This window comes from Ursus arctos, unplaced genomic scaffold, assembly GCF_023065955.2.
Source record: "Ursus arctos isolate Adak ecotype North America unplaced genomic scaffold, UrsArc2.0 scaffold_36, whole genome shotgun sequence".
In the NCBI taxonomy this organism is placed as follows: domain Eukaryota; kingdom Metazoa; phylum Chordata; class Mammalia; order Carnivora; family Ursidae; genus Ursus; species Ursus arctos.
The window spans coordinates 10,144,583-10,168,073 of NW_026623050.1; the positions used below are offsets into that span (position 1 = coordinate 10,144,583).

Consider the following 23,491-nt stretch of genomic DNA (forward strand, 5'->3'; position numbering starts at 1 on the left):
GTCTTTTGGTTCTGTCGACTGTTTCCTTTGCTGTGCAAAAGCTTTTTATCTTGATGAAGTCCCAATAGTTCATTTTTGCCTTTGTTTCCCTTGCCTTTGGAGACGTGTCTAGCAAGAAGTTGCTGTGGCCAAGGTTGAAGAGGTTGCTGCCTCTGTTCTCCTCTAGGATTTTGATGGATTCCTGTCTCACATTTAGGTCTTTCATCCATTTTGAGTCCATTTTTCTGTATGGTGTAAGGAAATGGTCCAGTTTCATTCTTTTCCATGGGGCTGTCCAATTTCCCCAACACCATTTGTTGAAGAGACTGTTTTTTCCATTAGATATTCTTTCCTGCTTTGTCGAAGATTAGTTGACCATAGAGTTGAGGGTCCATTTCTGGGTTCTCTATGCTGTTCCATTGGCCTATGTGTCTGTTTTTGTGCCAGTACCATGCTGTCTTGATGATTACTACAGCTTTGTAATGGAGCTTGAAGTCCGGAATTGTGATGCCACCAGCTTTGGTTTTCTTTTTCAACATTCCTTTGGCTACTTGGGATCTTTTCTGGTTCTGTACAAATTTTAGGATTATTTGCTCCAGTTCTGAGAAAAATGTTAATGGTATTTTGATAGGGATTGCATTGAATGTGTAGATTGCTCTGGGTAGCATAGACATTATAACAATATTTGTTCTTCCTTTCCATGAGCATGGAATGTTCTTCCATTTCTTTGTGTCTTCCTAAATTTCTTTCATAAGAATTCTGTAGTTTTTAGAGTGCAGATCCTTTGCCTCTTTGGTTAGGTTTATTCCTAGGTATCTAATGGTTTTTGATGAAATTGTAAATGGGATCGACTTCTTAATGTCTCTTTCTTCTGTCTCCTTGTTGGTGTATAGAAATGCAACTGATTTCTGTGCACTGATGTTATATCCTGCCACTTTGCTTAATTTCTGTATGAGTTCTAGCAATACGGGGGTGAAGTCTTCTGGGTTTTCCACATAAAGTATCATGTCATCTGTGAAGAGTGAGAGCTTGACTTCTTCTTTGATGATTTGAATGCCTTTTATTTCTTTTTGTTGTCTGATTGCTGAGGCTAGGACTTCTAGTACTATGTTGAACAACAGTGGTGATAGTGGACATCCCTGCCATGTTCCTGACCTTAGGGGAAAAGCTCTGTTTTTCCCCAACATACAATGGAATTTTATTCAGCATTTAAAAGGAAGGAAACTCTGCATTCTACATGGATGAACTTTGACAACATCATGCTAAGTGAAATAAACCAGTCACAAAAAGACAAATATTGTACAATTCCACTTATATGAGGTACTTAAAGTAGCCAAATCATAAAGACAAAAAGTAGAACTGTGGTTGCCAGGGACTGGGAGTAAAGGAGAATGGGGAGTTACTGTTTAATGGGTATAGAGTTTCAGTTTAACAACATGACAAGGGTGACGGGGATGGACGGTGGTGATGGTCACACAACAGTGGGAATGTATTTAATACCACTGAACTGTACACTTAATGGTTAGATGGTAAATGGTATGTGTATTTTGCTCCAAATAATAAGTCAAAAGAAAAGTAAGAAAAGATATCTGGTAGAACCCCAGCTGTAGAAAGTGAAAGACTAAGGAAATTAACATTCTTATTTCCCGTGATTTTGGAACCTCAGGCATATTTGAATAACTGACTCAATTTTTCAAATAATATAACTTTTAAACCTTCATTACAGTTACTGATTGAGAGCAAAAGCCTATACTGAGGTCCCACTGTGACCTATTTGTTGGGTAGAACCAGCATATGGGTTTTGGCTCATTTATCGTAGAGTTCCTTTGGGGTAGAGAAAGCAAAAGTGCTAAAACCCCAAGCAGAACTAAGGCATATTTCTTGTCCTTCCTTATAACTTCCTCTTTTCTTCCATAGGGTTAATTAGCTCCATATGATAAACAGGCCTGAAACAAGCACTGAACGGATACAGCCTGAAATTGACCACACAGGTCAGCATCATTTGGACAGGGCCCATGAGTACTGTTGATGAAAAATGCCAGTATTTTCGGTCACAGTGAATAAAGCAGTATTAAACACCCTTCACACTCAATGCTGAGTTATCTTAGAGTGGCAAAGTGTGGCCCATGTACCACCACACTCCTCCTGCGCATCCACTGCAGGTCCTATTAATCCCTTTCCCATTGAGCTTGGCTGCAGCTTAGGACACAGACCAGAATTAGCACATTAGATGAAACTTCTCTGTCATGACTGGCAACTGAGGTGCTGTAGGCAAGGCCACTGTAACTCCTGTCCTGCCTCCCCACCTCTGGAAGAGTACAAATGAGTTAGCTTGAATTATGCCACATACCAGCTACTCGTCTGCTATCATAGTTTGACTACTAGCAGGTAACAGGCCACGCTAACCGATTTCGGATCAGTGACAAAGAGCAGCAGGGTTCCAACTTACAGTTTCAAAGCTCTTTTGGAACTCCAGAAGTTTAGCTTCAGCTTCCTTATAATTCTTGAAGAACATACACAGTTCGTACATCTCCATCATCAACAGTAGTGGGGAATCCTTTGAGGAAGAGTTTGGATGAAATTATAAAATCGTGAAGTCAATCAATGGTATTATCTCAATGAATAATGCCAATATCAGAGAAGGTTAAAGTAAAAACCTAAGTACTACCAATAACAGTTTCACAGAATTAAATCATGTATGTTAAAAAGAAAGGTTAAATTTGTATTTACCTTTTAGAAAAAAGATATTCAGACCAGGTATACCTACTCAACAGTCCATTTTCTGGCTGTTCTATACTTGGTCCATTGCACAGGAGGGGGAGACATTCCACTAGATGATGCCAGGAGAGCTCTACACACACTCCTGGAAAATGGGCTCCACTGAGCTGCCAACCTACTGCTGTCTGTGGCATTTCCATCACATCAGTGGGAGCTTTTCAGTCCAGAGACAGGAGTTTTGGAATGAGAAAGTATAGATCTGAACTATAAACACACTACTTACTGAAGTACTTTGAGACCCTGGGCATGTTACTTAAGTTCAGTGAGCCTGAGTTTACTACACAAAAATGAGGATGCTACCACTTTATAACATCCTATATTATTCTCTCTCTATATAGGATTATTGTGAGAACTGATGAAAATAATATATACAAAGCTCTTTGCTAAATAAATGGTAGTTCTGTTACCATTATTTGTTGTTGGCTAAAAAAAAAAATCGAGAGATTAAAAGAATTTAAAGAGCCAATGAGGATATTCTGAAGTAACCCTTTTAAACACAGGAAAGAAACGAAGTGACTATCACTACCTTAAAGAAAAGTTGGAAACCTCTGATGAGAGTTTTGCTCTTCTGCCTTGTTAATAATGTTCTCCAGATGACTGCGAGGTCTTGAAGGTCCCACACGTGGCCTTCCATTGAGCCCTGAATGTGCTCTGTTGCTTCAGCTGTAACACTGTCCTCCACAGATGTGATGATCCACACACAGAGACAAGGAACAGTACTGGCATCCTGCCACAGGATAAAAACTTCTCAAAATAAAGTAACAACTGTGCCTGGATTACCTGACAGAGGGAATTGGGGGCTCCCAGCAATGCTACAAACACGGATGGATATTTCCCGTTCAGAACGTCACGTCAATAAACTGGTTAAACTAGCTTGAAAAGCCTCCAAACATGGAATAAACTCTAATGAACAACCCAGGGACTATTATAAACTGTTCTGTGGAGTGTAACATATCAAAAGACCAAGAGACCGAGTGGGTATATATGGAAGTTGTGGAAGTACTAAGCATAAGAAAACAAGACTGGCTTCCACAGAAATGCTGTTCAAAGGACTGTCTAGAGCACCCCACTTCTCTGCTCAAGAGGCAGGGTCCCTTCTCTATGACTGCCAAACAGGAACCAAGGCTCGGACCACTTACATTACTGAATATTAAAGTACAAGGAAGTGGACTAGATGGTCTGGCGCCTAAGCTGGAAAATAACAAAAGTTGCAGTGACCTTGAAAACACATGCTGGAGCCTCACTGTCATCATCACCCCACTTCCTCTGATTATCAGCCTTTTCTGTCCCTTTCTACTTTTTCAATTGCTGAGTCCTTAATTTAGGTTTCTCATTATCCTCACCTGGAGACATGAGGCCAGGACACTAAGGATAGGGGCTTGTTGTTTCACTGCTTCAGCAAGGAGCCAGCACCAGGAGTTTGGCTCCTCTGAGCACTGGAGCAGAACTTCAAAGAAATCAGTCATCTCTTCTTTGTTTCTCTGCAATTCCTGGGGGGCTCTGTTGAAGACTTGATCACTGTCCATTCTGGAGTTAGACACTGAGGTCAAGTTCTCAAAAGCCAGTCTTAAGTGGTCTTGAAGGACAGGACTGAAATACTGAAGAAGAGATTTCACCTAGAAAACATATTAGACAATTAAAAAAGACCAATTTCATCTGAGCTGAAAAATGTTAGAGAAAAGCAGAGGCAAAACTGTTCTTTCTCACCCTGAACTGTGTGTGTGGGAAGTGACCATATCATTTTACAAAGTTATTTGTTGCTTTGGAGTGAATTTCCATATTTAATGTGGAGTCACAAAAACTCTTCCTTCAGCTCTTTAATACTAATGACTAATCCTCTGATGCCAACCCACTGAAATCTTAGTAAGAACAGTATCATATAAAACAAAACCCTAGGTATACACAACAGAAAGAACACTATTTGTCCTTCCAGAAGTCTTCCAATTTCCTCTTCTTGAAGAGTTGGCAACACATGGTGGCAGCTTACCTCCTCTGGGTGATAGTTGTGGAGTTGGCTGTGAATAATGAACTGTAGCCAGTCATTTGCTTTGGCACATTCTTTGAGGTAAGACGTGCTCAGTTTCACATTATGAAGCCTGCAGAACTGTACTGCTAATGCCCACTGGCTGCTAGATTCACTAGATACCCTGTAATTGTTAGTTGGGGCAGTAGAGGGAAAAAAAAATTTGTTAAAATATAGCTTTAAAGTGGAAAATTAGTAAAATTAAATTTAACTGCAGTATACTCTCTAAAAACCCTTTCAACAAATACCAAATGTTTATTAGGCTGCTTTCGAAAATAAAGAAAAAAGAGGGCTCTTGCATCCATAATGCATAAAAGCTTTCTTAGCATACTGGCAGAATTTATCAACCAAGTATCTATCCACAGATAGATTATAATAGCTATATACCATCTTAAGGAGAATTGAGTAAATAGTCACTCAGGAAATTTCCTGAGTGCTTAATTGTTTTGCATAATTCACTTTAGAGTATCAGAGCCCAGACAGGTGCTTGGGCTTTCTCAGAAAGAGGGAGTACTTGTTCCTGCTTGCAGCCAGAAACCATAGAGAACAGAGTCACTGAGAGCAGTACAAGAAAATGGTGCATTCCCAGGGTCTGGGGTGGCTAAGTCACCCCAGTGGCATAGCCCAGAGAAAAGATGGTATAAATGTGTAAGTAGAAGGGTTTTTGTGGATAGATGGTCACCTCAATGAGGTGTTTATTATCAATGAAAATATATCAGCAAGAGAAAATTAAGGACATCACTTAGAGTCAAATTTTGTGAAATCCATCCCCCATCTTACTCTGTTTTTTTTCTTAAGAGAGAGCAAGGGAGGGGCAGAGAGAGAGAGAATCTTAAGTAGGCTCCATGCCCAGCACAGAGCCTGATGCAGGGTTTGATCTCACGACCCTGAGATCATGACCTGACCCAAAATCAAGGGTCAGAGGCTTAATCGACTGAGACACCCAGGTGCCCCCATCCCACATCTTCTTAAATGATTTCAACATGTAACACTTAAGAGATTTCTCTGACCAACACGGCAGTGGAGGAGACAGAGTTCTTCGCCATCTCCTGGAAACTCTCTCTCTAAAGAGTGAATAATTATCTGTACCTTCCTTTTACTGAGGGCAAGAAGCAATTAAAACCCACTGTCCATTAACTGAGTGTCTGCTATGTGCTGGCTGAGTTAAGAAGGCCTGAAGGGATTGGTAAAAACATCCGAGGTGTTGGAAGAAAGATGAGGCAAATACAGATTGAAAGAATAAAGCTTGCTGGAAAAGAGAATGAGGCTGCAATTCAACAAACCTCTTCATTTCCTGCTGCTGAATGCTGTTCCATATACCTTCTTCTAAGAGAACAAGCAATTCCTCTATGGTGGCCTTTTCACCCACAGCCAGTTTAGATAGTTTTTCAGCTGTAAGAAAGACAAACAATAAGAAATGGTCAAGAGAAAAGGTCAGGAACTCCTCTGTTTGAAGAGTGTGACCTGGGGCCTTTTCAGAACCTAATTAAAGGGCCCAAGAAAGTTAAAGTGCAGACATTCTGCAGGAAAAAGATGAAACAGGAAGAGAATTTCTTCCTCCCCAACCACTCCCAATTCAATGTTTCAGACCTATTCATCCCTTGTCTCTAAACCAAACAAGCCCCAGATGGAAGAAGTACTGTACCTAGAGACTCTCTGATACAGCTGTACTGAGCATCTTCCTTTCTACACTTGTAGCTCAAAATTATATTGGCCACTTTCATATCAACTCTGAGCTTGAGGCTGTCGAGGCCAAGCAGTTCTAAGAAACAAACACAGGCAGCTGCTACTGAAGGTATGTAGAAGGAGGAGAGCCCTAAAACATAGGCTTCGTTGCCTGCTTGCTGGATCCTAAAAAAGAAAGGAATCAAAATCACATCAGAAAACTGTTTCTCACCAGGAAAAGCAGATGGAATTATACAGTGATACATGGAGTGTCAGACACCTGTGGTTTTTAGCTTCCTCCCCCTTCCCGTTTTGGGCCCCTGCACACATCCATTTAGGTTCTTGGTAGTTTTCAGTTGTCTCCATAGCCCCCCATTCCCTTATATTTACCCTTTTCCTAAAAGAAGGAGCCTACTCATAGGCCAAATTATTCTTGCTTCCAACTTCATCCAGGGAACATAGAACAGAATTTTACTATGCAGAATGAAGACAGGAGACTCAGGGACTTTTTATCTTTCATTTTTCACTTTTCTGAATTACGTGAATATTTTATCACTAAAATGCATTACATTGTTAACTACAAAACAACCTACAGTAAAGTAAATCTATATTTAGCTGACTGCATCAAATACTCCTCCCAATTCGGTGCTTTAAAAAGTGAATTATATAAACTGAAGATTTTTTTTTTTTTTAAAGATTTTATTTATTTATTCAACAGAGATTGAGACAGCCAGCGAGAGAAGGAACACAAGCAGGGGGAGTGGGAGAGGAAGAAGCAGGCTCATAGCGGAGGAGCCTGATGTGGGGCTTGATTCCATAACGCCGGGATCACGCCCTGAGCCGAAGGCAGACGCTTAACCGCTGTGCCACCCAGGCGCCCCAAAAAAACTGAAGATCTTAAATACAGAATTCCCATCTTATTATACAATTCCCTCTTAAGAGTAATTCCAATATTTGCCAAGCTCCTGGGTCATTTATTATTTTTAAAAAGATTTTATTTATTTATTTGACAGAGAGAGACAGCGAGAGAGGGAACACAAGCAAAGGGAGTGGGAGAGGGAGAAGCAGGCTTCCCACCAAGCAGGGAGCCCGATGCGGGGTTCAATCCCAGGACCCTGGGATCATGACCTGAGCCAAAGGCAGACGCTCAACGGCTGAGCCACCCAGACACCCTGCTCCTGGGTCATTTAAAAAAAAAAAAAAAAAACACAAAAAAACCCCCAGAATTTTAAAAGATATAAATAGTATCTTTTAATATTACATTTATTATCTTTTTCCCATTAACAAAAGACACACTATATCCCCCAAACTTGTATATACAGAAAAGCACAAATGGAAGGGGAAAAAAAAAAAAGACGACCAAATTACTAGCCAGATATAACTACTTAACTGTGATATATTTCCAGCACATTTTTTCAAATGTATATGTAAAAATACATAGATATGTCTTTTATTAAGAGTACAAATTATGTTTTAAATACTCACAGCTGCTTGGGAGTCTTGCTCTTGGTTAATTCCTGGACCAGAAAAGTACCAAATGCAAATGATGGCCGTCCATGTTGTAAGTAATATGCAAAATTCAGACGTTCTACTATAGCATATTTATTAACCAGGTCAGGGCTAGAAAAATGTGGGAGATGACTCCCTGCGTCTGGGGGGAAAGTGAAGCAATATTAATCCTCTGCAACTCAGCATGGTTAATTTCAAATCTGCAGGTGGGAAACTTAACTCTGCAATGACACCGGCAGATAGTACATCTTACATTTCCCAGCAAGAACAGCGCTAGTGACGCACTACGATTACTTTTAACTCGCAACACGTTTTTAATTCAGACTCCTAGAAAATGTTTTCCATTGGAATGCATCTTTATTTTTGAAATGTAAAGCAGTGAAAAAAACTGGATTGGTTTTACATACATTAACGTCTACCGTCAACACTGCTGTAATACTTACTTCTAAAGCCCTAGGTACCTGGAATGACTTACCTCCTATAGCCAGTGTGTTGGCAGACTGCCAGCCAAACAATCTACTAGGGTCAAAGGGCAACAGTGACTGAAAAAGCAGAAAAGTCAGAGTTGAAAGTTAATTGATTCTAAAATAAGTAAACAAAGTTATATGAAAAGACTTCACAAGTAGTCTGCTTCCCTTCTCCAACCTTATCTTTCTGGACATAATTCTGTGATTGCAGCTTAAAAAAAAAAAGAATGCATGAGACACTTTCCTATTTAATAAAAATAGAACCAGGTATGTTCCTTTTAAAGACTCTTCTCACTTCAAACTATGTCTGCAAAGTGTACTCTCTCTTGGTTGAAGCCGCATCAATTATAATGTAAAATGGACTTTTGAAATGCTTTTGGAATCCAAACCCAAGAGGACTAAGAGACTAGACAATGTTGCCATGTAAACAGGACAAGGTGAGCTACAGCTGGTCTGTCTGGAAAGGAAAAAGGGAGACAAGTAGATCAAACATTAGAGGAATGTGATGAACAAATCACCACCACCAACAAAAAAGGAGTGGAGTAAGGTTTGAAAGCAGGGAGCCGTGGCTGTTTGAAATCTGTCTAGGTCAAAGATGTAGCAAAGACAGTAAACAGATGATAGGAAAGACAAAGGAGAATATAAAAAAAACCTTTAAGTCACGATTTGGGTGGCTAAGGAAAGAGCAGCTTTGATTTAAAATTATAGGAGAATTTATGGTCTATTGAAGGAGGACTACTTTTCGTAAAGTAACAGGACTAAAACTGCATGGGTCAACTTGAAAACAGAACAAAGAACAACCTGAAACCACTTATGTTTTAGGCTGATTGAATCCACTTTGGGTAGAGAAACAATATAATCAATTTATATAATCCACATATATAGTTTATAGCGGTGCTACTGGTCTGCAATGAGATGAGAAGCTTGCAATAAATTTAAATGCAGCTAAATGCTTCCTGCTTCCAGAGTGTCTTGCTACATTCACAAACACACTCTCTCTCTCTCTCTCTCACACATACACACACACAAAGTCGGCTGAGCTGAAAAGTGTACTTAATGACACAGATTTATAGAATAGTGCAAGATCCTAACGTCATCACATACCAGCAACAAGCAGTTCATGGACTGGCAGCCATCCGGGGACCACATTTTTGAGTAGGACTACTCTATAAATTAAGGACTGTTCACATTAGAGAGATTTTGTACCTTTATAGATTATAGAGCTTATGTTGAATTCAGGACACTATGGGAGTATGTGCACCCAGAGAAAAAAAGCAAAAGCCCTTTGAAATGAGAAATGAACAAAAGAATGTGTTCATCACAGGGGACCTGAATAGGTTTCAGGGAATCTGAATTCCTCTGAAATAGAAGCAAAATCATACGCGTATGTGCAATTTTTCTGGGTAGAGGACTCCTAGCTCTCACATTCTTAAAGAGATCTCTGTCCTGAAAAAGGCTAAGAAGCACTGATTTAAATAAGCAAATAGCCTTATGCATTGAGAAGACAGAGCGAGAAGTTATCAGGAATAGAATGAAGTAGCTTTCGATGAAGGCAGCAGACAAGCATGCTGGCCAAATGTCCGTCTGCTTGAGGATCCATTCCCATCTTTCTCCCCTGTTCTGCAGAGAACTACACTTCCTAAGCTCATTTGCCCTTTGGCTACCAGATAAATTTAGCCAAGAGAGACAACATGGGAGATTAAAAGTGGGAAGAGGAGAGAAACCAGGATATTTTCCTCCTCCTTTGTTTTCTGGGGTATCTCCTCCAAGGTTCCAGCTCCACCCTCTACTTCTCCAGCTCCCACTAGGCAGCCTGGTCATGAGTTTAGTTCCCAGAGAGACAGGTCCAGCTTCTGGGTTCTAATAACACTACCTTCTTGCACCATTCATGAAGCTTTAGGGGTGTTGACAGCTTCCTTCTTTGTCGGTTTTTGAGTTGTCTCACCATCGCATGTTTGGATTCCCCATTCTGCTATGACTGTGTAAGTAATTACCTATGTTCAGTGTCCTCCATTTGAAAGACCCAGAGTGGGTTTCGGTTTTCCTGGCTGAACCGTGACTGATACTCCTAAATACTGTACCTGAATAAGGTGGTAAAGCGTAATATCAGGTGGCAGAACATTAGAGGCAGTGTACTGTGGGAAGAGAGCAGTTTTTAGCTTGGGATAAGGAGTTAATGCCATCTTCAGTAACTGGGGATCTACTTTCTTCAAACAGGTCTCATTTTCGCCATTTTGAACAACCTAAATAAAAAGACAGATCACATGGTGCAGAGTTAAGGTTCTTCTCGTCTCCAAATTTAGTCTTTTTTTCACAAGAGTGGAACAGACATTAGTTTGAAAAACTACATGGTAGTGAAAAAAACACTGGTCAAGGAGTCAGAAGCCAATAGTTTTAGTTCTGGTTCTAAGAAAAACTAGCTGGTGACCTTGGGCCAGATGTTTAACAGCAGGCCTCAGTTTCCTCATCTACAAAATTAGGAAGTTCAACTACATTAGTGGTTTTCAAACTATACGTGAAAATATTGTTTGAAAAAAGGCTCTGCTACTAAAATATGTAAAACATTTAAATAGTAAGTAGTAAATATTTTTAAAGGGAAAAAAAAACTACTAGACTAGATGACTCCCACGTAGGTCCTTCTCCCTCAGTTCTCAAGTTTTTCTACGACTAATTTCTGACAGGTGATTAAAAACAGAGGCATAGATAACCATATGAATTAAAATATATTATAAGAATCTGGAAGAGGTGGTATTATCAGTAAGAAGCTTTTAAAGATTAGATGTTAAGCAGCATTCTTAAGTTCCCTATAATGAGGCATACTACGTACTTTCAAAAAAGCAGATGGGCAAATTCCCACTGGGTCCCTTAGAAGAGTTTATATGGATAGCTAAAAATTATGATTTCCTTTTTGCCTAAGAGTACAAATAGTAGAGAGTAATTCCCAAGCCACACATCTAAAGTATAGTTACTCCCAGGAGCAATCAGATCCTGATTCTATCCTGAAAACAAATCTGAAGTTTAGAAAACAAAGGTAAAAAAAATCTCTAGACCACATATTAGTTCCCTTCCAACTTAACAAAAATTTAAAACTTCATCCTTGTTTTATGCTCTTTAATAAAATGAAACAGTTATGTAGGTGGTTGTATTTGAATATCAAAGGAGTCTAGAAGATCCATAGATATTTCTGCTACATTTAAAAACAGTCCATATATATTTGCCATAATAGGTAAGAGTGCTATCCATACCTGGCTGACACCTCCAGGGGCATACATTGTGGTAGCAAGGGCCAGGAGAGTATGTCCTTCCAATAGCATACTGCTTACACTGGCCTGGTTGCTGGGGATCAGTATCTGAGCATTTGCAAGGCTAGCCTGGAAGATCAGTTTGGGATCTGAAAAATGAAAGAGTAGGTTTTTCTCAAGAGAAAGAATTACATAATTCTGAGGAAGAAAATTTTTAACTTTATCCACAGTAAGAAGGACTTTCTAAGATGAAAAGCAATAGGAAAACACCATAAAGGGAAAAAATGAATTGTCCACATAAAATAAAAACTTCTATCCAAACAATTGAGACAAACAAGTGTTGAAACTGAGACAAATAGAAAAAAATTGAAAGGTGGTAATGAACTAGGGGGGAAATTTAAATAACAAATTAACAGCAAATGACAACCTAGGGATTAATGTCTTCAGCAAAGAGCTCATACAAATCAATGCCCAAAATACTGACTCTAATAGGTAAGCAGACAAAGTAAATAACCATTTACAAAGGAGGAAATATAAATGTTTGACACATAAAAATATGTAGTTCATTAGCAATAAAGAAATGCAAAATAAAATAATAATTATATGCTGCATATTCCTTATCAGCAATGATTTTTAAAAAATAATCATCCTCAAGCATGTAGGAAGCTGGGACTTAGGGATAATATGCTCTAATTCCCCTGAAAAGCAATCTGGCCATATAGCAAGAACCTTCAAAATGTGTATAACCTTTGATCCAATAGTTTCATATCCAGGAACCTATCTGTAATAAGGAAATAATCTGAAACAAAGACAAAAATTTTATGTTCAAATATACACAAGACTATTATTTATGATTAAAAAAATTGAGAACAGCATCGGTGTCAAAAAATGAGAGAACGGTACATTAGTTAACAGTACATACATATGATGAAATATTATGTAGACATAAAATAGTCATTGTCTCTAAGAACACAGGAAAATTCTTATAATTACTATGTGAAAAAAGCAGTACATAAATACATAGATGTTTCAGAAAGTTGTATCCCTAGTACTTCGAGACTGTCACATGTGGGAGCTTAATAAATATTTGTTGGATGAATGAAATATAACATAGACCAGGCTAAAAAAAAAAAAAAGTATAGGGAAAATATCCAGAACAAAATACATTAAAATATATCAAGAGTTGCCTGTGGATGATTATCTACCTAGGTTATCCACCTGCGGAGTTTTAGCTTCTAGATAGTTGTCTGTGGTTTCCAATTTTTCTTTACAATAAACATGTATTATTTTATAATCTGTATCCAAAAAACCCAAAACAAAACAATAAAAAAAACTCAGTCCACATTATGAAAAAATACTTTATTTGGGAAAAAACCAGGAATTCCGTAAAAGATTAGCTGTTGATATTTCTTGCCTGTGTAGTGGCTCTGCCTGTCCCCTTTCGGGAGCGAATCTCTGGAATAATGCCAGCTAAGCCCTCAAGCTGGGGGGAATGGGGGTTACAGGGCTTTTTTGATTCTATCTGGAGCAAAATTCTCCTTCAGTAGCTCCAATGCAGAAGACAACAATCCCACATATACTGTGCATTTTTTCCCCCTCCAAATGGAGTTACTTACTAAAGGGTTCAGGGCAGGCACCTGGAAGACAGACCACTTCTTCACAGAAGAAGGGTGTCCATCTACCAGAGAGCAGGAATTCAGCCTGTGTTAAACTGGTAAGATGAGAGCTACCCAAAGACAACAGAGCATGAGGCTGAGGGGGAAGGGAACACACGCACACATGCCATCTCGGCTTTTCTTGGCTGCCGAGAGGGGAACATTTTTGGTCTCCTGCTTCTTAAATAAAACTTGAGCCTAAGTTATAGTCAGATATTTGTCTACAGCCAAGTGATTTATATAGAACTCACAAATTAAATGCCATTCAACAGACCAGTTATTTAGCTAAAAAAAAAAAAAGAATTTAAAAAATATTACTGATTTATCCTAAAGAAAGAAAGAGCGAGCAAGCATGAGTAGGAAGGCAGAGGGAGAGGAAGAGAGAATCTCAAGGAGACTCCTTGCTGAGCACAGAGCCTGACGGGGGGCTTGATCTCTAGACCCTGGATCATGACCTGAGCAGAAACCAAGAGTCCGACACTTAACTGTGTCACCCAGGCACCCCTAGCCAAAGAAATTTTGTATTTTAATACAATACACCCATACCTGTTAAATTACTGGAAACTTGTCGACACTGAACTAAAAATTCAAACCAAGGGTAAGCTTCATATAATTCTTTTTTTTCCAAAAAGGGACAATTTGAAGGACTAAGTCTGCATATAAAACAAAAGAACAAATTCTGGTTAATATACAGGATAAGACAATTTTAACCATGTTTATACTCAGATGATAATGAGCATCTAAAAAGGACTTTGGAATTAAAAGTAAATGTAACATTATATACTCCTTGTGTTGTGCTTTATATATTCCTTATGATCTGGAAATAGAGAAAAATTTAGAGACAGGTAATTTTATTTATAATGTGTTTACTTCCATGATGAAATTTTACCAACCCTATAAGATTAACAGACACCTTGTCCTTTCAGATACTTTATATTTTATTGTATTTATTTTATTTCATTTTTAAAGAATTTATTTATTTATTTGACAGAGATAGAGACAGCCAGTGAGAGAGGGAACACAAGCAGGGGCAGTGGGAGAGGAAGAAGCAGGCTCCTAGCGGAGGAGCCTGATGTGGGGCTCGATCCCAGAACGCCGGGATCACGCCCTGAGCCGAAGGCAGAAGCTTAACCGCTGTGCCACCCAGGCGCCCCTATTGTATTTTTTTAAAATTTATTTGAGAGAGAGAGAAAGAGTGAGCATGAGTGAGGGGAGGGGCAGAGGGAGAGGCAGACTCCCCACTGAGCAGGGAGCCCAATGGCGGGCTCCATCCACCACGGAGCCCAAGGCAGACACTTAACCAACTGAGCCATCCAGGCACCCCCTACTGTATTTTTTTTTAAACATCAAAAACTCTTTAGCATTTTCAAACTTCAGAGGTTTTTGAAAAGTTTTACACACTACAGAAGCTAGGACTGAGGAATTCAGTCTCAGAATACATCCCCTGAATATATGGCTTTGATATCTTCTCTTCAGAGCCAGTAGCTTTGGGGAAAAAATTTCTGTGTCCAAATAAGCCTCAATGGTATGAACCGGAGAAACATCATCTGTTTGAATTCCTAGTCTTTAATACACAAAATAAAATTAAAATGTTCTCATTAGCACATAAATGTGGGCTCTGGAATCAAACCTAAGTAGAATGAAATCTGGCTGTGCCATTCACTAGAACTGTGCACTTCAAGTAAGGCACAGTCTCTCTCAACACTCCAGGCCCCTCACCTGTGGAATGGAGATGGGAGTAACCACCTCATAGGACTTTTGTTGAGTATTAGATGAATTAATGCACATAAAGCACTTAGACTAGTGCCAAGAACATTGTATTCTCATGTATTAGAGACTACAATTCTTTGTATTACTGACCCAACAGTATTCACAGTGGCCACAGATGATTCTGCAGGCTGATCTTGGGCAGGTACGTACTGATGTATATTCATTCACCTATCTAAACTGTAGAGCGTATCTAACATATCTTGTAGTGGTTATGAATTCAAAGTTGTTTAACATTCATTTGTCTGGGAATGAAGGTATCAAAGGACTCCAAGTTAACTTTAGAATTTTCCTCTCTTTTAAACTTCTATAGCATTTCTTTCATTTTATTCTCTCCAGTTTTTAAAAGGTTAACAGAGATGTACAGGATTAACATCTCCAAAAAGCACATGGTAAGCATTTAGTTGAAGGCAACACGGAACTAAGGTACCAAGTGCTAGAGCTGGCAGGGGAGAGGGAGAACTACTTGAAAAAGACCAGCATTCTTCAAGTGAATGTTCAGTATTTTCCTAAAAGTCATGTTCAGAAGTAGTACGGAAAGAGGAAACGTGAAGACCTGCTCAAAGACAAATCAGTTTTCAGTACTCACTTGTAACAGTCAAGATAGACATAGAGAAGATACTGCAGACTGTGTTCCAAACAATAGAGAATGAAGTGAGAATGGAAATCCCAACCTTCTTTGGATCTGTAGTTTTGAATGGGGAGAGCATCTTGCATCACACCCCCAATGCGGTTCAGTCTTAGCAGGAAGAGTTCAAAGTCTTCTAGTTCAGAGTTAAGAAAAATCCCATTCCTGTTGGGCAGGTTTCAGAGATGGCAAGTTACAAAGCCGCTAGATTCAGAGCAGACCAAACCACTTCCATTGCTGAAGTCTCAACTACTTAAAAATAAGGATTTACAAATTAAGACTGCCGAGTCTCACTCTATAACGATGTTCTGACTATATTATATTTCTAGTTTCTGATGAAGGTTCATGCACCATTTTAATGTTTAAAGATAGTAACGACAGTCTAGAGTTCTCTTAATATTTCAAAAACCTAATCTATCTCCATTTTTTTGTGGTTTTGACTGGAACTGTACAATCCACTGTGGCAACAGTGGCTAGCTCTTGAAGCCAGAGGCTTTAACCACCGAGAATTTCCAAAATATCCTCACAAAATCATTTAAAAAACCAAAGCAGAATAATTTAACTAGACCAACTACTAAACAAGAATAGAAATTTACATTTAACTATTACTTTTTAAAAATTTACTGTTAAGTATATATACCATATAAAGGATAATAGAACATATATACTGTGGCATTTAAAGAAACACTCAGATAATAGAATATTGTACCTGGAAGCCCTTGGTGTATGTATTCCTTCCCCACTGCTTGTCCCCCAGAGGTAACCGCTATCCTGATTTTGTAATAACCATTCCCTACTTTTATTCATAGTTTTACCCACTCCTAGTATGTAACCCCAAATAATGTATGGTTGAGTTTTGCCTATTTTAAACTTTATATATAAATGGCAGATTCTGGATATATTGTTCTTAGTCTTATTTCTTATATTCAATGTTGTGTGATTTATCCATGTTGATACCTGTGACTACAGTTTGTTCCTTTTCGTTGTTATATAATAGTCCACTGTATGATTATAATATACTTTATCCACTCTCTACCTTTGATGATCATTGCAGGTGCTCCTCAATTTTTGGTAAACCAAATTTATATTTCCATTTGTGCTTCCTCTTTCGTGAAATGCCTATGTGCCCTGATATCTTTCCCTTCCAGATCCAAGCTCTACTCTTCTCCTGTGCTCTATCCCTGGAGGATCACCTGGACAGAAGACTCCAGTGTCCTCAGGCTTCCATTTTGGTTCACCCTATGGGAAACCACCATCAGATGATAAGAGTCAGAAAAAAAGAAAGGATGGGGATACTTTGGCTCTCTCTGTGCTGGATGACTGCAGGTTGGCTGACACTCTCCACTAGGGGACACAACTCTTGCTGGGCAGCTCTCTAGATATCAGTAACTATTTAGAAAGCATATCCTAGTCCCAGGATCATGAAGATACTCTTCTACATCTTCTAAAAGCTTTACAGTTTCACATGTATCATTTAGGTTTTGAGATCTACTTGGAATTGATTGTATACATGATAGAAGGCAGAAAGTCCAATTTAATCCCCCCTCCCCCACATAGCTATCCAGTTATCCCAGCACCTTTTGTCAAAAACACTGTTCTTTGCCCACTGTGCAGTGCCACCTTTGTCATATATAAAGTGAGCATACATGCAGAAGTTTGTTCCTATGCTCATTGTTCTGTTCCACAGTCTGTCTATCCCTGAACCAATACTCCCACTGTCTTAATTGCTACAGCTTTAGAATAAGCTTTTATATCTGGTAGGGCACGTTCTTTTTCAGGGCTATTCTTGACCCTCTGCATTTTCATATAAAAACTTACAATCAGCTTGTTAAAATCCATAAGAAAACCTGCTGGGATTTTTACTGAGATTGCATTATATCTAAAGATCAACTTGGGAAGAATCGATGACAGGTTTGTGTTGGATCAAATCAAAGAAAATGTTTGTGATGTTTCACCATCAAGCATAATGTCAGCTAGAAGATATTTTTAGATAGCCCTTTCAAGTTAAGGAAATTTGTCTAGTCTTAGTTTGCTAATATGTAGCTTTTATTACAAATGGATGCTGAATTTTATCAAACACTCTGTATCAGAGATTTTTTCCCTTTAATCTGTTACTATAGATCTCATTAATTCCTTAATGTCATAATTCATGTTAAATCATACATATACTAGCTTTGTAAGCAATCAAATATTAAGCTACATATTTGATAAGCATGCAAGTTATACGCAATTTTACTTCTGATAAACAAGAAAAGGATTTAGCGTAATGCAAAGAACAGCGAATAGAAAGTTAGGGGTAAAAGAACTGAAGTCTGTAAGTAACTGGCTGGGACAAAGCTCTTCTCTAGATCTCACTCTCCACATCTTCAAGTTGGGTAGGACAATACAGCTATACTTTCACAATAAGTATAAATAAATATACAATAAAATAAATACACGGGGAATAACTTTATGAAACTTAAAAATTAACATATATGTTATGGTCTCCTTATATTATGTTTATAGCTTGGAAAGACAGATTAGGTTTAGCCTTATGAGATTTGCTGATATTCAGTCATTTCTGACCCACATAAATGGCAAGTTCGCACGTTTCAACCTAACAATTATAATTTTTAGCAATGGATTAAAATTTTAAAGTCTCCACTCATCACTTCAAGAGCTACTTCCCCTCACTAATTTCTTAATTGAGAAGTTCTCTTTAGTTCAAAACCTCAATAGATGATAACACCCTTATAGTTCTGAATACTTTATTTTTTTTAATTAATTTTTTTTTTAAGATTTTATTTATTCATTTGACAGAGAGAGACAGCCAGCGAGAGAGGGAACACAAGCAGAGGGAGTGGGAGAGGAAGAAGCAGCCTCCCAGCAGAGGAGTCCGATGTGGGGCTCGATCCCAATGACATGGCTTTGGATTTATGGCATTTCAGAGGAAAAATTACACCATTATTTTTTATTGCCCTTTCTTGTATTCATCCCCGCAGTTACAATACCTGGCCAGCTGATCTAAAATTTCATTCCTCATATAGTTGTTGCAGCAAGTATGCCGATCGATAACATCAGTGGTCAGAAGGGGCCATCTGTTCTGTTGAAGCGAAGCACAACTGTTCTGAGTCTGAAATTCTCCAATCCACAAGATAATGCTTGACCAGTCATGGCGAGCTGTAAGATAGCTCCAGAGGGCTTCAGGAGAATACGATTTGTATTCTGCATTAAGAATAAAATACACTTTAAAATAGCAATGAATTATGATTATTGACACATAGCTCAACACTAACTGACTAGATATGATGATCTGCACATTTATATAACATATGAATTACTCAGGCCCTCTGCTTCTTTTACTATTTTCCTCTTTCATGCTCATTTCATAATCAATACTTTGGCTGAAAGAAGAGCTGAATGTTGCTTCTCATTACTACAGTGGTTAAATGAAACTTGGAAATCAGCTGTGTATTTCACTTATTCTTCCAGGCCTCTTCTTCCCTTTTCTTTTCCTTAATAAAAACTTTGGCTGTAACAGTAAACATGAATTTAACATTCTATGAATTACCACTGTTTGTTCCTCAGAGCCCTGGTGCGATACAGATCCTTGGTTTATACAAGAAGAAACATGAAAACTATTTGGAAAAACAAAGATGTCACTTTGAGGCTGAGAATTCTTAGCCTTGAAATCTCAATTCACTGAACCATATGGCTTTTCTCTTCCAGTATCACATTATAAATCTGTTACAAAATCTTGAGATAAGAAAGAGGTCTTAATGCAATAACTTGCATTTTAAAGCAACTATTTTTCCTCCAAAAGAAATTCTAAAATGGAGATTCATGAAACTATTCAATTACCAATGCCTACTTTAACCCTTATTCAGTATGTTAGATTTTAGGTTCTTTCACACTTGCCTTCTGGACTTATCCTGGGGAGAAGGATGGACTCTTGTGTTAGTTGATTCCACCACTGAGCCCAATTTAACACAACTCTACGGTCCTGTTTGTTAAATTTATCTTTAGGATCATATTTCAGGAGTGAGTCCAAAACAGATTTGTGCTTGAAAAAATCCTGTTCCTTTATCCAACACCTACAATGGTGATATAAATGTTTTTAATTCTGGGGAGAAAAACATCATTCCTTTTTATCTGTTCATGAACTTCTACTCTTCTAATGAACACATAATTCAATACTCTCATTTTTGTATTTATTATCTTAGAAATATATATGTGATTATACACATATGGAAATGACAGGAAATTCCTGAATCCTCTCTGGTGATACAAGTTTTATCTTCATAGAGAATGTAAGTTCAGTTCCACATAAAAAAATCTGTGCTCACTAACAATTATAAACTAGACACTGTCCACAGTATTTTTTCCATATTATCAAAAGTGGGCTAACGAGACTACCTGGCAAAGGACTGGATCTGCACATTTTCTTGGAAACGTCCTGAATAAAACTTCTCAACTTGATGCACGAAGTCTATAGTTCTTTTTTCATTTTCAGAAAAATAATTTTTTTCTTTTAAAATTTCAACCTTGAATAAAAAAATAATTAGTGATCTCACAAAAATCAAGCACAATTGCAAAACAAATGTCATGAGATTAAATGCCATTTAACAATTGTATTTTGAATTTCTGAGGCATATATAAATTCACACAAATTTTTTTTACCACAAATACAAAACAATCATTAAAAAATACAAAAGAGTTCTCATAATTTTACATACTAGATAGTAGCTGAATATTAAAATAATTCATTTTGGAGTCTCACCAAGGTTTACTAGAAGATGTAAACTACATAGCCTCACCCTTACCTACCAAAAAGTCCCGTATGTTTGTCTCAGTTGTATAGAAGCATATCTTGAGCAACTGGTCTTTTACATCAAAGCCCTACAGTAAACAGAGAAAATTTTCAAAACCTTTACATTTTGTAACAGGGCTATTTTAAACATGAATATATATTGGATAAAAAACTACTCTATTACAGGCATGTATCCTGTTAGAATTCTACAGCTTTTCTGCTCTTGAGAACATTCTCTGTATTTATCATACATACCTACTGCCTATCCCTAAAGTCCTTAGCTATTTCGCCAGAACAAACACAGCACATAGACCAACCAACCTAAGGTAATGCTAGGCGACCGTATGACCAAAACTATAGGTATCTGCTATAATGATTCACCTGAAAACAAAAGTCAAGCAAACCACAACCCTTACATAGTTTCGCTCCTCTGTACCTCCAGAAGGTTATCATGGGCAAACCCCAACCACGCAGATTAGGGCCAGGTCTCAGCTTAGTCCAGGAGGCCTACCTCTGGGCCTTCCCCTTCTCAAATGAAGTAAAATCATGGAGCACAAAGCCAAGGTATAAGCCATTAGAAAGTTCAAATGGAGATGTAAGGGGTCACACGAACAACCCAGAATGTCCCCCTAAAAATGAAGCCCTGGGCATGCTTTGACATGTGAAGCCTTCTAGGAGAAGCACTGTCTCCTCCAAGACAAGTGCTAAGTCTAACAGCAAATGATAAAATCTCTTCAAAAAAGTTCTCAGTACTGAAGAACATTTCTATTATTATTTTCCAGTACAAGCTATATAAATTTCTTAGTTTGTGATACAACTATGAATACAAGTCAATTTTTCTATCAACCAGAAACTGTATTAAATTCTTACATTAGAGACTTGAAGATCAGACAAACCGATGATGCAACTCACCATGTTCTTCAAAAGTTCAGAGGCTTCCTTTATATTGTTCTTTTTCAAACTGTCAAATACCAAATTCAGGCCTATTCTAATCAGCTCCTCAAGTCTTTGAGCAGAATGATTGTTAATCCTGAAGAAAGTCTGTGCCTCTGGTATTTTGTTGTTTAAAATAGCATTGGCAATAACTTCCTAGTAAAAGGAGGAAAATATTTGCCTTTTAAGTTCCTTTTCATTTCCTTATTATGATGATCAACATGGGACTTATATATTTATTGAGCACCTAATGGACTTTTATTGAAAATCTGCTGCTAGATTGGGGCTTTGCACAGGGGAGATGAAGTTGACCAAAACACAGACCCTGCTTTTAGACTAGTAGAAAATACACAAATAAAGGATTGTATAGTCCTGTATGACACAGGCAATGATACAGGTATCCCAAGGTGCTAGACAGGAGGATCCAGAAGAGGAGCAGCTAAATAAAAGGCGGAATAAAAAAGAAAAGGTTTCCTAGCAGAGAAGACAAGACTAATAAGGTGAAATTAAAAGGCAAATGTTATATACATATATTGAGGAAAGAGGACAAGTGTTCCAAAAAGAGGGACTATGGGGGAGCCTGCATGGCTCAGCTGGGCATCTGCCTTCAGCTCAGGTTATAACCTTAGGGTCCTGGGCTCCCAGCTCAGTGGGGAATCTGCCCCTCTCCCCTGCTTGTGTTCGCATGTGCACACGCTCTCAAATAAAATCTTAAAAAAAAAAAAAAGAGGCATTATATACAAAGGCATACATTATCAGTCTTTAGGAACCTCCAAATTACATAATTTAACTGGAGAAAAAGCTAGACAGAGTAGCAGATGAGACCTGAAAGAAAAGCAGAGGTTCCGTCACGTAGGGCGTTATACATGGGAGATGGATTTTATCCTAAAATTTATGTAGAGACACTGAAGGATCTTAAAAGCAAAAGGTGATATAATCAGATATATATTTTAGGAAGAATATTTAGGCAGCAATGTGGAGAATGGACTGAAAGGGGTTCAAGCTTAAGACAGTAAGGCATTAGGTTACTACACTAGTAAGAAGAAATAAAGACCTATACTTAAGACCTATACCCAACACAGAACTGAAAAAGACATTCCTAACCTGGGGCTTTTGAAGGGTCTATAAATCCCATGAAGCCATGTGCAAAATTGTATGTATGTGTACATGTGTACATTCACAAACATGTTTTGGAGACAGAGTCCACAGCTTTCATCAAAGTAGACTACAACTTCCAAAAAGTTAAAAATAGATTATTTTGAGTCAAAAGAGAGAGGACCATGGATGGCACCTTGAAGCACATTAAAGAGGGAAAACAGGAAGTAAAACATGCAAAGGAGACTGGAAAAGAGAAGCCAAAAAAGGTAGAGGGAAAACCAAGTAATTTTTTGGCTCGAGAATGAGAAATACAGAAAATGCAGTCATGCCAGGTACTTCCCCATTCCTCCACCCCAGGATCCTGTGAACTTACCCGTCTGTCAAACTTATCCCATTCAATCCCTACTGAGTATTATCATCTGGGTTAAGCTATTTCGGTCTTTTTTTTTTTTTTTTTTAACATATCTGTCCCCCTTTTTTTATAATAATTTTTTATTATATTATGGTAGTCACCATACAGTACATCCCTAGTTTTTGATGTAAAGTTCCATGATTCATTACTTGTGTATAGGGTCTTTGTCTTTCTAAAGTCAATACTCTCCATGTGGGTGGAGGGATTCTTACAGACCCCAGTCATCAAGAGGGCAAGAAAGTTTGGTTGTACAGACTTCTATTATAAAAAGAAAAGCAGGGACGCCTGACTGGCTCAGTTGTTAAGCGTCTGCCTTCAGCCCAGGGTGTGATCCCACGGTCCTGGGATTGAGCCCCACATCGGACTCCCTGCTCTGCTGGAAGTCTGCTTCTTCCTCTCCCACTCCCTCTGCTTGTGCTCCCTCTCTCGCTGGCTGTCTCTCTGTTAAATAAATAAAATTTTAAAAAGAAAAAAAAAAGAACGAATGAACGAGCAAACAGGTGAGCACAGAAAATGTAACTGGCAAGATATCTTAACTAGAATCTG

At 38.3% G+C, this 23,491-nt stretch overlaps 1 protein-coding gene across 2 annotated transcripts in view; it reads right to left on the minus strand.

The window, feature by feature from the left end:
- Positions 1 to 23,491, minus strand: part of SPG11 (SPG11 vesicle trafficking associated, spatacsin) — a 79,215-nt gene that overhangs the window by 28,893 nt on the left and 26,831 nt on the right. For both annotated transcript variants that reach the window (XM_026479831.4, XM_026479832.4), the window contains exons 11-27: positions 21,415 to 21,591; positions 20,520 to 20,591; positions 20,109 to 20,236; positions 19,611 to 19,786; positions 18,704 to 18,917; positions 15,675 to 15,878; positions 13,865 to 13,971; positions 11,667 to 11,812; positions 10,503 to 10,664; positions 8,430 to 8,496; positions 7,931 to 8,096; positions 6,426 to 6,631; positions 6,064 to 6,172; positions 4,745 to 4,904; positions 4,101 to 4,373; positions 3,284 to 3,484; positions 2,429 to 2,536 (exon numbers count right to left, since the gene is read on the minus strand). In XM_026479831.4, coding sequence (XP_026335616.2) covers positions 2,429 to 2,536; positions 3,284 to 3,484; positions 4,101 to 4,373; positions 4,745 to 4,904; positions 6,064 to 6,172; positions 6,426 to 6,631; positions 7,931 to 8,096; positions 8,430 to 8,496; positions 10,503 to 10,664; positions 11,667 to 11,812; positions 13,865 to 13,971; positions 15,675 to 15,878; positions 18,704 to 18,917; positions 19,611 to 19,786; positions 20,109 to 20,236; positions 20,520 to 20,591; positions 21,415 to 21,591 — 2,676 coding nt within the window. The remainder of the gene's footprint in view (positions 1 to 2,428; positions 2,537 to 3,283; positions 3,485 to 4,100; positions 4,374 to 4,744; positions 4,905 to 6,063; positions 6,173 to 6,425; positions 6,632 to 7,930; positions 8,097 to 8,429; positions 8,497 to 10,502; positions 10,665 to 11,666; positions 11,813 to 13,864; positions 13,972 to 15,674; positions 15,879 to 18,703; positions 18,918 to 19,610; positions 19,787 to 20,108; positions 20,237 to 20,519; positions 20,592 to 21,414; positions 21,592 to 23,491) is intronic.